This window comes from Aphelocoma coerulescens (assembly GCF_041296385.1).
Source record: "Aphelocoma coerulescens isolate FSJ_1873_10779 chromosome Z unlocalized genomic scaffold, UR_Acoe_1.0 ChrZ, whole genome shotgun sequence".
NCBI lineage: Eukaryota > Metazoa > Chordata > Aves > Passeriformes > Corvidae > Aphelocoma > Aphelocoma coerulescens.
Genome location: NW_027184085.1, coordinates 46996030 through 47010383, shown reverse-complemented (window position 1 = coordinate 47010383; position 14354 = coordinate 46996030). Strand labels below are relative to the sequence as shown.

Here is a 14354-nt window from a genome sequence, read left to right as displayed (position 1 = left end):
AAAAATACCTGCTTGGGGCAAAATGTTTTTCCTTTTCTTTTTTAAAAAACATTGTTCAATTTTAGAGCCTACTGAAGCAATTTTCAAATAGAAAATACATATTTGTTGCTAGGTAACCTGCTGCTTTGTATGGTCATAAATCTGTATGCTGCTCCCACACCCTTATTGTCGGTTTTAAAACTTGTAGGCAAAAATTCTCAGTCATATTAGTGTTTTTTTCAATTATTGAGAGAAGTATAGGTGACAAGCAGAAAATCTGAATATGTCTGAGAAATAGAATTGTCCCTGTGCCTCAAAGAGCCAACTGTGCCTGCCACAACAGCATTTAGATGTGAGAGGCAACATAGCTTGCCTTTTGTTCAATTGTGTTTTCTCCCAGCAATGGATGTGAAATCTCTCTTATTTCACGGCCCTGAAATGTAGAGTTTGACAGGTTAACTTGGAAAGCAGTGGTTGTAGTGGGCAGGCAGGGAACTGGTTCTCTTCTACACCTGTGATTCACTGAGGAAGAAAAATAAGGAATTTAGCAAACAGTGTGTCTGTAGTTCAATAGTGAACAAAGCAAGTGAAAGTAAATTTCCCTAAGAAAGATACAATAAGGAAGACAGTAAAGATGGAATAAAATCCCCCGAAGCTAGAGGCCCACTGTTCAGAAGAATTCATAGACATGCTAAAAATATTAGAAAATCTGTGTGTAACATAGCATAAGCTGGTAAACACATTAGGAATGAAAAAAAAATCTAAATGCCATGTAGTTCTGTCTTCCTAGAAGTATGTTAATGTTTAATGATCCAATAATGTCTGGTAAATGCTTGTGTTTCATTCCAGCATCTGTTTCAGTGGTGGTTTTTTTTTTTTTTTTTTTTCTGATTTCATTTATAAGGATAGAGTGCTGTTTTCCTTTATGTGGTAGTGGAGAAGTGAGGATTCCAACAAATTCAGTGAGCAATTTTATATCTTCTGTGGTTTGTCATCAGTAAAGAGTTGGCTGAAAAGCTCAGTTGTGTGTCATACTTGAAAGAGCTACTGGAATGGGAAGGAGATTCAGGAAGATGCTTGTTTCGTGTGATAACTTACAAAGGGCAAATGGCGAGGTATGGATAGTGGCAGGTTGGTTAGCTGAAACTCCCAGAGGAAAAGAAAAATTGTAAACTAGCTGATTCAGGGAATAAAGGAGATGAAGATTTAAAGCAGTGGCAGACATGATTATATTTTGCAAGATTTTAGACAAAGGCTGGTAAAGGAACTACAGACATTTAATGTACTGGGATTCAGGAAGTTTTGATGTGTAACAGTAGAAATACCAGCTAAAGCTGAAGCAGACAAACCCGAATTGCCATGCACCTTTTAATTGCGAGGTGACTAACCTCTGCAACAGATGCCCAATGAGATTCATAATTTCTAGATGTCTTTGAATTCAAATTGTTTGGTGGATTTTTTTTATTGGGTAATACAATTAAGTGGGTTTGGGGACTTGAAATGTGATGTTTACCTTCAGACGAGGGAGAGCATGGCTGAAGCAGCTCAGATCCTCCAGTATGGTGGGTAAAAAAAATTATTGGCTTCCATCTTTAGTGCTGGCTTGCAAAAACTTAACTTATTTGCTTGCCACAGAGGAGCTAGGGAGTGTGGGCAAGTTGAAACAACTTGTGGTTGTATACTGGATCAATCTGGTATCTCCTGTATTTGTGTAAGAATAAACACAAGACTTGGTTTAAGACCAACTCAATAGGCAAACCACTTGTGAAATGGAGATCAAAAGAAATGATCTGAAGTCTTCCTGAGTGATTGTCCTCTATCTGGCATTGCAGTGTATGTAAATCCATGAAGTAATAACTGAGGGGGAAGTGTCTATGTGAAAGGATACTTTATGTATGTTTTCACATATTACTTATTTGAACCTAGTGATTTCTCTGCCTGGTTTTGCAGCTGAAAAACCTGGGACACTTTTCAAAGACAAGCTGTATCATACTTCCTTGCAGGAAGTTCTTTAGGTTTAAAAGCTGGGTTTGTAGTATATTGTCCTTTAAAGACATTTATTTCATAATGAACAGCATTTTGTGCTATCTCTGTTCAGTGGAGACAGAACAATGCAACAGTTCTGCATATTGAACGCAGAAGACACTGCAAGTCGCAAGATCCATTTCCACAGGTGTTAAAGACATTTTTGACACTAATTTCTCTTCTCCATGAGATAGGTTTGTTGGCACAGGTTAATTATGATATCTGGTCATGGCTCAAGACAGGGGCTCTGAACAAATAAATCCGTCGGCAGTTACACACTTAAAATCCAAACTCCCTATCCCCCACGTGACAGTCTGGATAAACAGCAACATTAGGGTCTGGGGTTGTCTTACTTCTGGTTTGCTGTTTTGTCACCAACTGGTTGCCGTGTTGGTACTGCAGTCCATGTTGTAATACGGTTGTTGCAGTCCATAAACTCTGATCTATTATTTTTTAAGTAATACTGAAAATGCTAGCTTTGTCTGGTTTAATTATTATTAATGTACATACTGTTAGCTTCAGGTTGTACTGTAATCTCTGTTCAACTTACACAACATAGCCTTATAGTTCAAATAAAGTTCAACCTACAGCCTAACAATTCTAGCTACTTTTGTCAAGCAAGCACTTGGCTACTTTCAAATAGTACAAAATTTTCAACAATGAGACAGGACATATCTGATACAGTAGAGAGTAACTTGATTCTGCTCAGTCAGAGTGGACCTAGTACAAAATAACGTGAATGTTGTGTGGTAGCAGCAATCAAGCAGGCAACTGTTCAACCAACCAGGCAACTGTTCAGGACAGCAGAGTTGCTGACTTGATGTACAAAGTTCTGGAAACACTATCTATGTGTGAGAAACAAGTACTTTTGCACTGGACTAGCAAAGTAGTCTAGCTTTTTGAACTTCTAACATCTTGCATAAAAGTGATTAGACTCCATAGAACATTATTAATATCTTTATATAATTAAAATATTGTTTTAAGGTTGAGAAGATGCTTGTCTTATTTCTGTATATGGAAGGTCTATGTTATATTTGGTCTTTAAACTGAGAAAAAGTCATGTGCATTTAACTGAATCTTGCAGCTGGTATTTCAAGGTGCACTGAGAAAACACTTTAAAGATGTCTAAGCAGTGCTGGGATTACTTATATCAGAGAATATTGTTTTTAGAAATCCTAAACTACAAATGTACCTCCATGTCCTATTTACATGTTTAATCCATTGCAGCAGAGTGCCAAGCTGCCTCTCCATACAATTGGTTCTACTCTGAAACAGTCTTCCTCTCTGCGGGTGGCTCCCATTGGTATATGGCTCTGTCTTTGTGTAAAAGAAGAAAAAAATACTTGCGGCTGCTGGTCTTGCATGAAGTGCTTGGGCAAGGCCACACATAAAGGCAGCAAGTTATATTTTTTCTGTGTATCTATATTGTTATAAGGCAACTGTAATGCATCTAGAAATGCAATTTTTTTCAGATATGTCAGTCTCATGATTAAGGAACTACAACAGTCTTGTGAACAGAAGATATTCAGATATGACCTGAGCTTTTGGAGTCTTGGTGACTTCAGGGCTTTTTGGAATGATGTGGTAGGCTCTTCAGTTACAAAGTATGCCTGGCATCTGCACTGTGTGCACAGCTTGGAACACTCTCAGCTTTGGAAGCCATCCAAATTGTCAGACTTTTGTGCAAAGAAATGTCCAAGCAGAAAGAGACTATCAGGAAGGAGTATGAAGCAGGTGGAAGATGTGAAGATTAAAGGAAGGAGTGGTGGAGTTCTGGAAGGGTATATCATGTGTATACCTTTGCAGTAAGCGTATCAACCCCATTGTTAGAAAGTACCTCGGCTGCTGGGTTCAAACAAGGGGACTGACTTGCCTGTTCTGAACTAAAATATGTTTGTTGAGCTATTTACTGGCAGAGTGTAACTGAGCACCTTTCATGTGGCCTTATTCTGTAAAAAGGCTAATACCCAAGCACAAATGACTATAAGGGAATCTGACAGGGTGGTGGAGCTGTGTCCAGTGTCCACCCCTTTCCATGCAACTTGTGTATCTAATCTCTGTGAATCACTTCCACTTGGCCCCCAGTGAGCAAGAACATTACTGCATCACTCTTTCATCTGTGGATTGCTATGCCACATAAGAAGACCCTGGAGGATTCCTTGTAGAAGTTAAATTTTCATCTGTGAACAAGCAGTAGCTTACCAAAAGTGTTAAAAGAACAAATAATATTCATAGTAGCAGTGAGCTATGTCCGTATAATGACACTTCTTTTGTCATTGTGTTTTTATCTTAATGTATTCAGAATGATAAAACCACTAAGGGTAGGAGACAAGGAGCAAATATATTGTTTAACCTCAAAAGGTAGTAACAATCTGGATATGGCTAAATGTTGGATATGGCTAAATTGGATCGTGATACAAAAAAAGTTAACTAAAAGTGAATGTAGTTTTGAAGTTTTTGTGGGTGGCAAAAGAAGGCAGGTGAAAAGAGTCAAAATGCCAACAGTAAGTTTATTGTCTTACAGGTTCTGAGTTTAAATAAAAGCGAAAACTGTATGGTGGATGCCATGTATTGCCTGTGAAAGGATTTTTCTAAATTATTGAACTGAGTCTGGAGCAGTCCATCAGTGTAGCACTTACCATGTCTTCCATCTTCATGGGAACCATAATATCCAAGAATGGATTCCCAATGCCTACTTAATTACATTCTGGGATCTCTGTGTCTTACATCTCTCTGGTGTACACATCTGCTGTCTGATCGCAAACTATTGCTATGGTAGTCTACAAGTTTATTTAAGTGAATTTAGGTTTTCTTGGTACATATGTTGAAACTATTTGTAAAGTTCTAAAATCTACATTATATGTATATAGAAACACATACATAGATAAAATATGATAAATACATAACATTTAGTTATCATTATTTGTTATTTCATACGCGTAAATGTCTGTATTGCTGAGAAAGAGGTTGTGGACTTTCTGCCTCTGGAGACTTTCAAAACTTGTTTGGGCAAGGTCCTGGACAACTTGGTCTAGCTTTGGTATTACCCCTGCTTTGTGCAGAAGAGTGGTTTAATTCACAGAACCACAGAAAATGCTGAGCTGGAAGGGACCCACAACGATCATCGAGCCCAACTCCTGGTGCTGTACAGCACCATCTCCTAGAGTCACACCGTGTGCCTGAGAGCATTGTCCAAATGCTTCTTGGACTCTGTAATGCTTGGTGCTGTGACTGCTTCCCTGGGGAGCCTGTTCCAGTGCCCAAACACCCTCTGGGGAAAGAACCTTAGTCTAATATCCAACCTCAACCTCCCCTGACACAAGTTCCTGCAGGTCCTCAGAGATCTCATGGATCCTAAGTCTTCATGTAACTGATGTTCAAAAACTGCTGTGAAGTGTGAGTGTTGGCAACAGACTTACACTATGTGAAAATAGCACATTTCGGTAAGGACAGTTGTGCAGGATGTCGGTGCAGGATCTTGGTCTCTCAAGCTGGAGTGCTTTTCCCCATGAATTTGTTCAGTAAGTGAATGTGGAGTTAGTCTGATGATAGACTAAGGCACAGAAGGATGTTCTGCAGCAGCGTGAAAGAATGAGTAGGGCTCTGTTCAGATCAAGCACATGTGAACACAACTGGGCCTGGCTGATCAAGAGTTGTCACTTGGAGAGATACTCTGAGGACATGAAAACAGGGCTGAGTACTGATGATGATCAGCAAGAGGAATGAATTGTACTTGCTTCTGTAGATTGTCCTCTGATTTTTCACGTGTATGTACAGGAGCTGGCTTACGTGAGTCTGCATGTGAACATGGAAGTACCAAGACTCCAAGCATATCCAAAACAGCACTACACAGTTCTGTTACAACAGTGGGGCCACCATAAACGCAGCTTTCTTGCTACTGCATGGTAGCACACATATTACCTGCAGATTTTTTTCAAAACTGTCCAGGTGAGGAAAGAGGCGTGTAGTACACAATTTTACATATCCAACTTTAGGTAAACTTGCAATCCAACTGTTAGCATTAGGACTGTCGTAATGTATACATGAAAGTGAAACCTTCTATAGGCTGAATAAGGTTATGCAATTTATTGTGATTCAAAGTGTATTCTAATTATAAATAAGAAATTAGGCACAGCAATAACTGTATGGGAACTCATGTAAGTATTTTAGCCTGATTAATGAGGAGAAAGGATCTAGAAAGGAAAAAGATGAAGCTGTGTTTCTCTTTTTAAACATCAAGTTTGTATGTAATCTCCAAGTTTACAATCTGATCTCGTGGCCAGTTTACCACTGTATTTGCTTGGATCACTGAAGAAATGTCTGTTTTTTACAAGATTCTTTGCTCCCCAGGCTCACTGGCAATGGCATAGGAGAGATGTTTGTGTCTCTAAACACTTTTGTGTATGTCCTTGCTTGTGCTGAGCACTACCCCATGGCAAAGAAAATGGTTTGACTTTTCACTCCTTTGCTGCCCTGTGTCAGTGTAGTTGTATCCTTAACTAACAGTGTACTAGGCACTGTTTGGAAGTGTAGGAAGTAATAGGAGACCTAGCAGTTGAAACAGCATAATGGTGGATTCTGGCAAAAGATAGGAAAAGACTGTGGTGCAGATCTTCCTGGATATGTCACTGTTTCTGTAAATGTTACTATTAAACAGTCTATTTACAAGGAAACAGACATAAGGTGTGGTTTTGAAGTAGCTGCGCATTGTCCAGGAAGTGTGGAAAATTGTTTTACAAAACATATTCTGCTAATGACAGTACATGGGATATGATTTTTTTAAAACTTTTTTTTTTTTTTAAAACTTTGTTTTCCAAAGGGAACAATACCTGGTGATTGTTCTGTCTGTCCTTCCTTCAGTAACTCTTGGATCTACTGAAAAATCCTTGAAGGTGTATTTTCAAATTTAAAATAGTTGAGTAGATGGCTCAAGGAAGCAGTTGTTTCTTACTGAGAGGAAAGCAAGTAGAACTGCATTTTTAACTTTGAGCAGGAGCTGGAAGTGCTGCATTGCCTGCCCTGTGTGAAGAGTGGTCTGCATTGCCCTATGTGAAGTAGTGACACATGTGGGATAGCAGGGGACCCCAGTTTCTGCCTGGAAATAGAGGAGAGAAATCAAGGGGCAAGAAGGCAAGAACTCTTATTTGTATCAGCTTGTTAGCAGTTCAGTTCTGTCTCTGTGGGTGTGTGGACTTGTAAAAACTGAAGAGCAATTCACCTTCACTGAGCACTAAACCTTGTGTGTGGGGGAGTAGTTCTTGAAATCCTGTTATTAAATACTGTTTTGTGTTTTTTTCCCCAGCACCTCACTATCAGTTCACAACTCTCTGAGAAATTTAGGTGCTACATTTCCTAAATTGTGTTTCAATTATCTTTTAGGAGAGAAGTGTCAGTCTCTGGAAGTCACCACTATGAATGAGGCCTGTGATTCTTTTCAGGGGCAGAGCTAGTGCTGGTCTTTCCAATACTCAAATTTGGGACTAGAAGGAAAGGCTCTCTACACACTTCGTCTGTAGACTAGTTCCCTAGAATCATACCCTGAATTTCTGACTTGTTAGCAAGATATTAAAAATCTTTGATTTATTTTTCCTGATTCTTTCGGGAATCTGACCATGCACAGATCACTCTATTAGCAAGTTTTCCAAGACTGTGAAATTTATTTTGACTAAAAAGTGGTACTTAGGCTACAGGGAGGATTATCCAACAGGTTCCTGAATTCAGTGCTTCATGGAAGAAATCTTAAGTGGAAGTCTTTATTAATATGGAAAACAAATCAAGACCAAACTTCACAGTTGTGCTGTATGCAGGCTGAGCTTTATCCAGGCTTCAATATTAGAGATGTTTCTGATGTGTAGTTGCCTGAATATTGCATGAAAATATTATTTTTAGGGAAACATCTGCTTAGGGCATGTTTGGGATAGGAGACCTGGAGGTTTCTTGGGGGCAAAGAGAGAAATTCGGCATTTGCCAAAAAATTTATGTGGTTGTTGTAAAAAAACCCCAAATATACCCCCACAAAAAGAAAACCCCAACCAATGCAACACAAGAGCAACCAAACAAAATAACATCCCCCCACCATGTAATATTGTTAATCATTGTTGGCCACCATGATGATCAGATGGATAGAGCACCTCTTGTATGAGGAAAGGCTGAGAGAACTAGGATTGTTTGGCTTGGAGAAGAGAAGGTTTTGGGGTCACCTAAATGGAGCCTTCCAGTACCTGAAGGGAGCCTGCAAGAAAAATGGAAAGGGACTTTTTACAAAGGCATGTAGTGACAGTGCAAGAGGGAATGGATTCAAACAGAGGGTAGATTTACATTAGATTTTAGGAAGAAGCTCTTTTCTGTAAGGGTGGTGAGGCACTGGCACAGCCTTCTCAAAGAAACTGTGGATGCCCTGTCCCTGGAAGCGCCAGGTTGGATGGGGCTCTGAGGTGAAGGCGTCCCTGCCTATGGCAGCGGTGTTGGAGTGAGATGATCTTCAAGGTCCTTTCCAAAGCAGGCCATTCTGTGATAATATAGAGTGACGTCTGCTGTAGCTAGTGACTGGTCTTTTGTGAATACAAATTCTCAGAGATTATGAAGAATTTTCATTACATTGTTTTAAATGTGTTAACTGTGGTGTTCTCAGAAACATATTCATGGTTGTTAAGTGCCCTTGCATTCTGTATCTCTGGTGACAGACACATGCTCTCATCTGTGATATTGGTGGACTTAATTGCAACTCACAAAAGTTGAAAGAGGAATATATGGTCTGCCTTTATATAGTTATCTAAATATGTGCCTGCCCATGGCAAGGTGGTTGGCAAGGTCCCTTCCAACCCAAACCATTCTGTGATCTAAATATTGATAATATAATAATATATATTATTTAATAATAATAAAAAATCTCTACAAAAAAGTCCCCCCTAATAAATTCCTCGAAGGCCTGGTGGGCAGGAGAGGTCTTTTAGATTTTTTGCTACATGCTGTTTATCATAATTCCTCTTGGATTCTTCTAGAATAGTGTCTCCTTAATCTCAACAGCCGCAAAATTAGTGAAATAGCTAACAGTTCTGTGCTGATGTTGCTGCTTTAAAGATAGGTTGATCTTCTGCATTTCCTTTCAATTAAAAAAAGGGATTATCCCTACTTTTTCAGTGTGGTACATTCTCATTTGTTTCCTTCTTTTTCATTCCCTTTAAAATGTTTGGTTTAGTCAGAGAGAGATACCTGTGAAATTATGCATTTAGGTGTGTTCTTTGCTTTCTTCCTGTGGCTGTGTATGCAAATAATGCTTTTGTATATGCAAATACCCATTTAAAATTGTATTTAATATGATAATATTTGTCAGACTGTTTTTTAAAGACTGTAGAAGAACAAAGACTATGCATCAACAGTGAAGCTTGCAACTTAGTTAATATATAATAGAGGGATAAACCAACCACGATCTCAGCTTGCATTTAATTTTCTGGGGGCTGGAGTGATTATTGGTATTTTGATCTTGTATCTGCTGATTAACTTTTTAGCTAGAGTTATGGTGTTTAATTTGTCAGCTTGTTTGATAACTGAGCTGTACTCTTTTTCTATGACTTCTAACTGGCAACCTGCTAGGAAGAGCCCCTATGAGTGTTCTCTAAGTCCTTATTGACTTCTTTTGGTCACTGCACTTCTATTTATGTGTTCGAGTTTCTTTTGCTTGATGTTGCTGATGCCTCAAACTACTACTACTACGTATTACACGTATTAAAATAGAAAATAGTATAATATGTGGATGGGATGCTATAGAAAGGCTTGTGTAGAACAGGAATCAGTAGTTGTAGGAGCTCACAGTCCACTCTCAGAATGTAGGTCTTGCATTCTGTTAAGAGATAAGCCACAGGTCTTTGACAATAACCCTTACAAATGCAGCTGATTTAGACATTAATTTGAAATCTGAATGACTGCCTTCTGGGCATTCCTGATTGCCATGTTTTCATTTTGACAGATAGGACTCATGAGGAAGGAGGCAGGACTTGGCAGAGAAGGGAGCCAAGTTAAATGTGTCCCACTCCAAAGGTCAGATTTTGTGTATGAATGCTGTCCTTAGCTGTGCTTACAAAACTTCAACATGTTGCCATTCCTCTTATTGTGTCTAGGATAGATGTGTCAAGTACAGCATTAGATCCTGGATAATCTGACTAGCTGAGACTTTTAGGAGGGATGCATTGGTAGACAATGGGTGCCATCCATTATCTTCTACCTCCTGTCCAGTATTTGTCAGTCAGTAACATGAAAGATCAATTTGTAGACCATTTGAATGAGTTTAGCCATTTGCCTTGAAGTGCACTAAATCAAAGGTGTGGAAGGGCCACTGCATGCAGGCCATAACCTGGGATCTCCTGCGCTGGCCTTGGCCCCTGACTGTAGAAAACAAATGGCTGACTGAGACCAGTTTTCTGGGCAGAGGCTGAAAGATTGTTGGGAGAAATATAAACAAACAAAATGCACACCATTTCTGGAAAGCTAATGAGCTCTGGTGAACACAAGGGCACTTTGATTATAATATAGAAGGACCTGCTTTGACATGCCTGTGGGGAAGAGGTGACAGCATGGTGTTCTCACAGTGCATCTTCCCTGTGTGGCATTGAGGTGATTAAGATCATGATTTGCAGAACCCTTCTACACATACAAGGCATGTACCTGTGATATCAATGAAGAGAACTCATGTGTAATATTGGCAAGCTTTTGCTTTCTGAGGATAGCATGAAGGGGTATGAGGACAGTGTATTAATGACATCTATCACGAAGCAAGTGTTTTTGTTTATTGATACATGACTAGAAAATTCATGTACTCAGTACCATCTATTTCATCAAAAGCTTTTGTTTTCTGTTTTTTTGTCTGACCTACTGCATAGAAGCTTAGAAGGTGAGCTCATTAAGGTAAAAGTAATTTTTGTGGAGATGGCAAAAAGACTTGCAGAGTAGGAGCTCTTTTTCTGGTTGAGATCTCTGAAAACAGGAGAAATGATCCTCTGAAATAGGATTGTCAAAAAGAGTTCAGACATTTACAGTAAGTATGTTATAATAGAACTAGCAATCATGCTCATTTGAGGTTTTCAAGCCTTGCGTTTGTTTTGAAAGAAGTAGAAATGCTTGAGACTTCCTGGTGGAGAATTTATAGCTGTTAGCATGTATAGAAGAAATCAAATTCTGCCACTGGCCAGCCGCTACATCTAGGGTGAAAATTACTGAATTTTAGTATATATGGAAACAGTAACAGTCAACTGGGGAGTCCTCTGACAGCTCAGTACTGTAAATCCGCTCGTAATGAGATATACAGTTCCAGGAAAGGTGGAGCAGATTGCCCTTTCTGCCTGACTTGAGTGCTGAAAAGTGGATTTGGGATTTGCTGTGGGAGAGAGTTGTTTAGGTTGGAGTTTTTTGGGTGGCTTTTTTGGGGGGTGGTCTTGTTTGACAGCATCTTTATGTATAATTTTCCTCCAAGTATACTTTGGTCAAATGGAGAAGAAATGTCAAATAGCTGTGATAAGTCTGCTTTCTGTTTCTAGTACAGTTATGCTAAGGATTGGCAAGCATTATGTGTCAACGTTTGCAAAGGAGAGCAGCACAGAGCACATGCTACCACCTAGCAGCTCTTGACAGGATCAGATCAGGAGACAACATGGATGGCATTTCAACTGCACCACTTTTGGAAATAAATCTGCCCTTGTGACTAGAAGAAATTACTGCTGCATGATACACATTGTCGTCTTTGTCTCAAGTGTGTGCAGCTGCTGTCACTTGATTTGCTGCTTGGGCATATGTTGCCAGACCGGGGGGAGGGGACTTTTTCCCTTTGTGTTAACTGTTTTTCGAAATAATGAGGGAGTAATTTTGGACACCAAGTGAAAGAAAGAATTATGTTTTCCTCTGTCTAGGATCCATGTCAGACTGGTGATTTCTGGTCCAGAAGAAGCTTCGAGTCACTTTAAACTCAGAGGGGAGGAAAATACAAAAAATATAATTAAAACATCAGTCTTGGTAGTAAAATAAGCAAAATAAGTAGTATAAAATTGCAATGTGCCAGTGTTACAGGGCCTGAGTAACGACTCTGAAGTGTGTTAGATGTTTTGTTTCCTAATCTTAAGGGAGATCTCTGCCTTTCCTAACACAGTGTTCATTTATTCTGTGGCACTTGTGCAGGTGTTTGATCTGTGAATACTTGTGTGTCCTGTTTTTCTTCTCTGTCTGGTAGGGTTAGCTGGCAGCAGGAGACAGAAGCAGATGCAGCTTCAGTCTCTTAGCTGGCAGTGTACTCCTGGTTCTTTGTTGAAAAGATTGAAGCTGTTGGAATAGCACTGTGCTGTAAGTCTTACTAGTGCTGGTCTTAAAAATGTAAAGTAACTCAGCTGAAAAACCCCTCTTAAATAGAGTAAGCCTTCAGGGCAGAACCCTTTAGGCTTGCCGTGCTCTGAGTGATGAGTTGGACAGGGTGATCTCTTGTGGTTCTTTCCCACCTGAATAATTTTATGATTTTGTGGTGATTCTGGTGCTGAAGCCTGCCTCTGTCTGCTTTGTTTGCTTCAGATTCTTGCCTGCTGTACATTACATCTCTGTGCTCTACAATAATTCTCATATGAGGATTTTTGCCTTTGCCCCAGTTTCCTTGTGACATCCCAGAAACAAAGATTAGCTCTGCCCCTTCAATTATAAGGAGAAATGGTTCCTGTGACTTTAATTGGGATCTACACAGCATACAATGGTTTTGCAGCGGTCAGGAGAGCATAGCAATGTAAAGTCAAGTGTGAGATTTTCTAACCTTCAGATTTTTTTAGTCTCCTAGTGGAGGAAAAAAACATATTCTGACAGATAATTTCTTTTTGCTGCCTTTTGTCTCAGCTCACAAAATGTAAGTAAATATAATGTTCCTTTGAGAGAAAGAATGGCACGAAGATCTAAGCTTAGTCAAAAAGTTTTTGTGTCTTGTTTTTCTTTTTCAGGTGAGACTTAAAATTATAAGGCTTCTTATTAATGCAGTGAAAAGAGTAGCCTTAGAATATTTATTTTTAAAGTTTCTAGCAATATTTTCAGTTGTAGCTGATAAACCTTAAAAGCAGAGGAGATGAATATGTGCAAGGGAAAGTGTGCCTTTTTTTTTTTTTTTCTGACTATTAGAAGACTTCTCTGATAAGATTTGCACTGGATTGAATTTGCTGACTGGTTGGCTCTTTCTAATTTGTCCATCCCAATTATTCCATTGCTTGTGCTAGTCAGAAATCTTTTTGACATGGAGTCTGCCCTTGTGAGGTTTCCGGTATAAATAGGAGCACACTTCTCTTTCAGTGCTGTTTAGTATCTGATCTGTGGCAATTGTGTATTTGTCCTCTGAACCGAGACTGTGCTTTGAAGACGGCATAGGATGCAGCCATGTGAAGCTGGTTTTATTTGCTGATAGGATGTCATTGCCTTCTGCTTTGCATATCTGAGTGGAGACTCCAGTAACAGTTACTTTCCTGTCTTTCAGGTATTGATAGCTGATGACTATTCGGATCCATTTGATGCCAAAAGTGAGTTGAACAGAATGGGAAAAGGGGAGAACACTGGCTATATGGAACCATATGAAGCCCAGAGAATAATGGCTGGTAAGAAAAGATGGTTGCACGTGTGAGCTCCAGTTGTATGGCATTTCACATGTATATTATAGCTGCTATGAACCAGAAATGTCTTTGGCATGGAAAACCGTGTTTCAGAAGATGCTTAGGTAGGCAACAGCAAATGCTGTGGAAGCATTACATTTTCCTGCATGTGCTTTATAACTAAAAATACCACTCTGTACCTTACTTTTAAATATAGATGTTTTGCACTGTCATGTGATAAGATGAAAAAAGTCAGTTGGAGTAGCTGGAGTGCGTATTGCTCATCTTGGCAGTGTGAAGGCTGTTGTCTGTGTGTGTGGTAGGGATGGCCAAAGCATGACATTGTGTTATTTCACTAAAAAACAGTTGGTCCATTTGCTTATGGACTTTTTCCTCAATAACATTCAGACTTCTTGGTGTCAGGAGGGCTGCAGAGCTACATCTTTCTGTAGCTTCCTTATTTCCTTCCTTGCTTCTCTGATGTTTTTTTACCAATAATTAAAATGAGACACTATAGGATGCCTGTGAGCCTTTAACTGCTCTTCTGGGTAGTGTCCTTCCTTTTCTGTCATGTAGGGAAGTGGTTAGTGGTGACATGGCTGTATGCCTTTGGACTATTTGAACCCCTTTTACTGGCATTATGCAACTCTACTTTCCATGTGTTTTCCTTATCAGGATCAATATCCTACTTGCTGACTGTGCAGTGTGTAAAATGTTCTGAGGTATGGGGCCATATATTTTTTAATTTGTGAA

The 14354-nt window shown here is 39.4% G+C and overlaps 1 protein-coding gene across 2 annotated transcripts in view; it reads left to right on the top strand.

The window, feature by feature from the left end:
- Nucleotides 1-14354, top strand: part of SHB (SH2 domain containing adaptor protein B) — a 60729-nt gene that overhangs the window by 2204 nt on the left and 44171 nt on the right. For both annotated transcript variants that reach the window (XM_069002433.1, XM_069002434.1), the window contains exon 2: nt 13490-13607. In XM_069002433.1, the coding sequence (XP_068858534.1) occupies nt 13490-13607 (118 nt within the window). The remainder of the gene's footprint in view (nt 1-13489; nt 13608-14354) is intronic.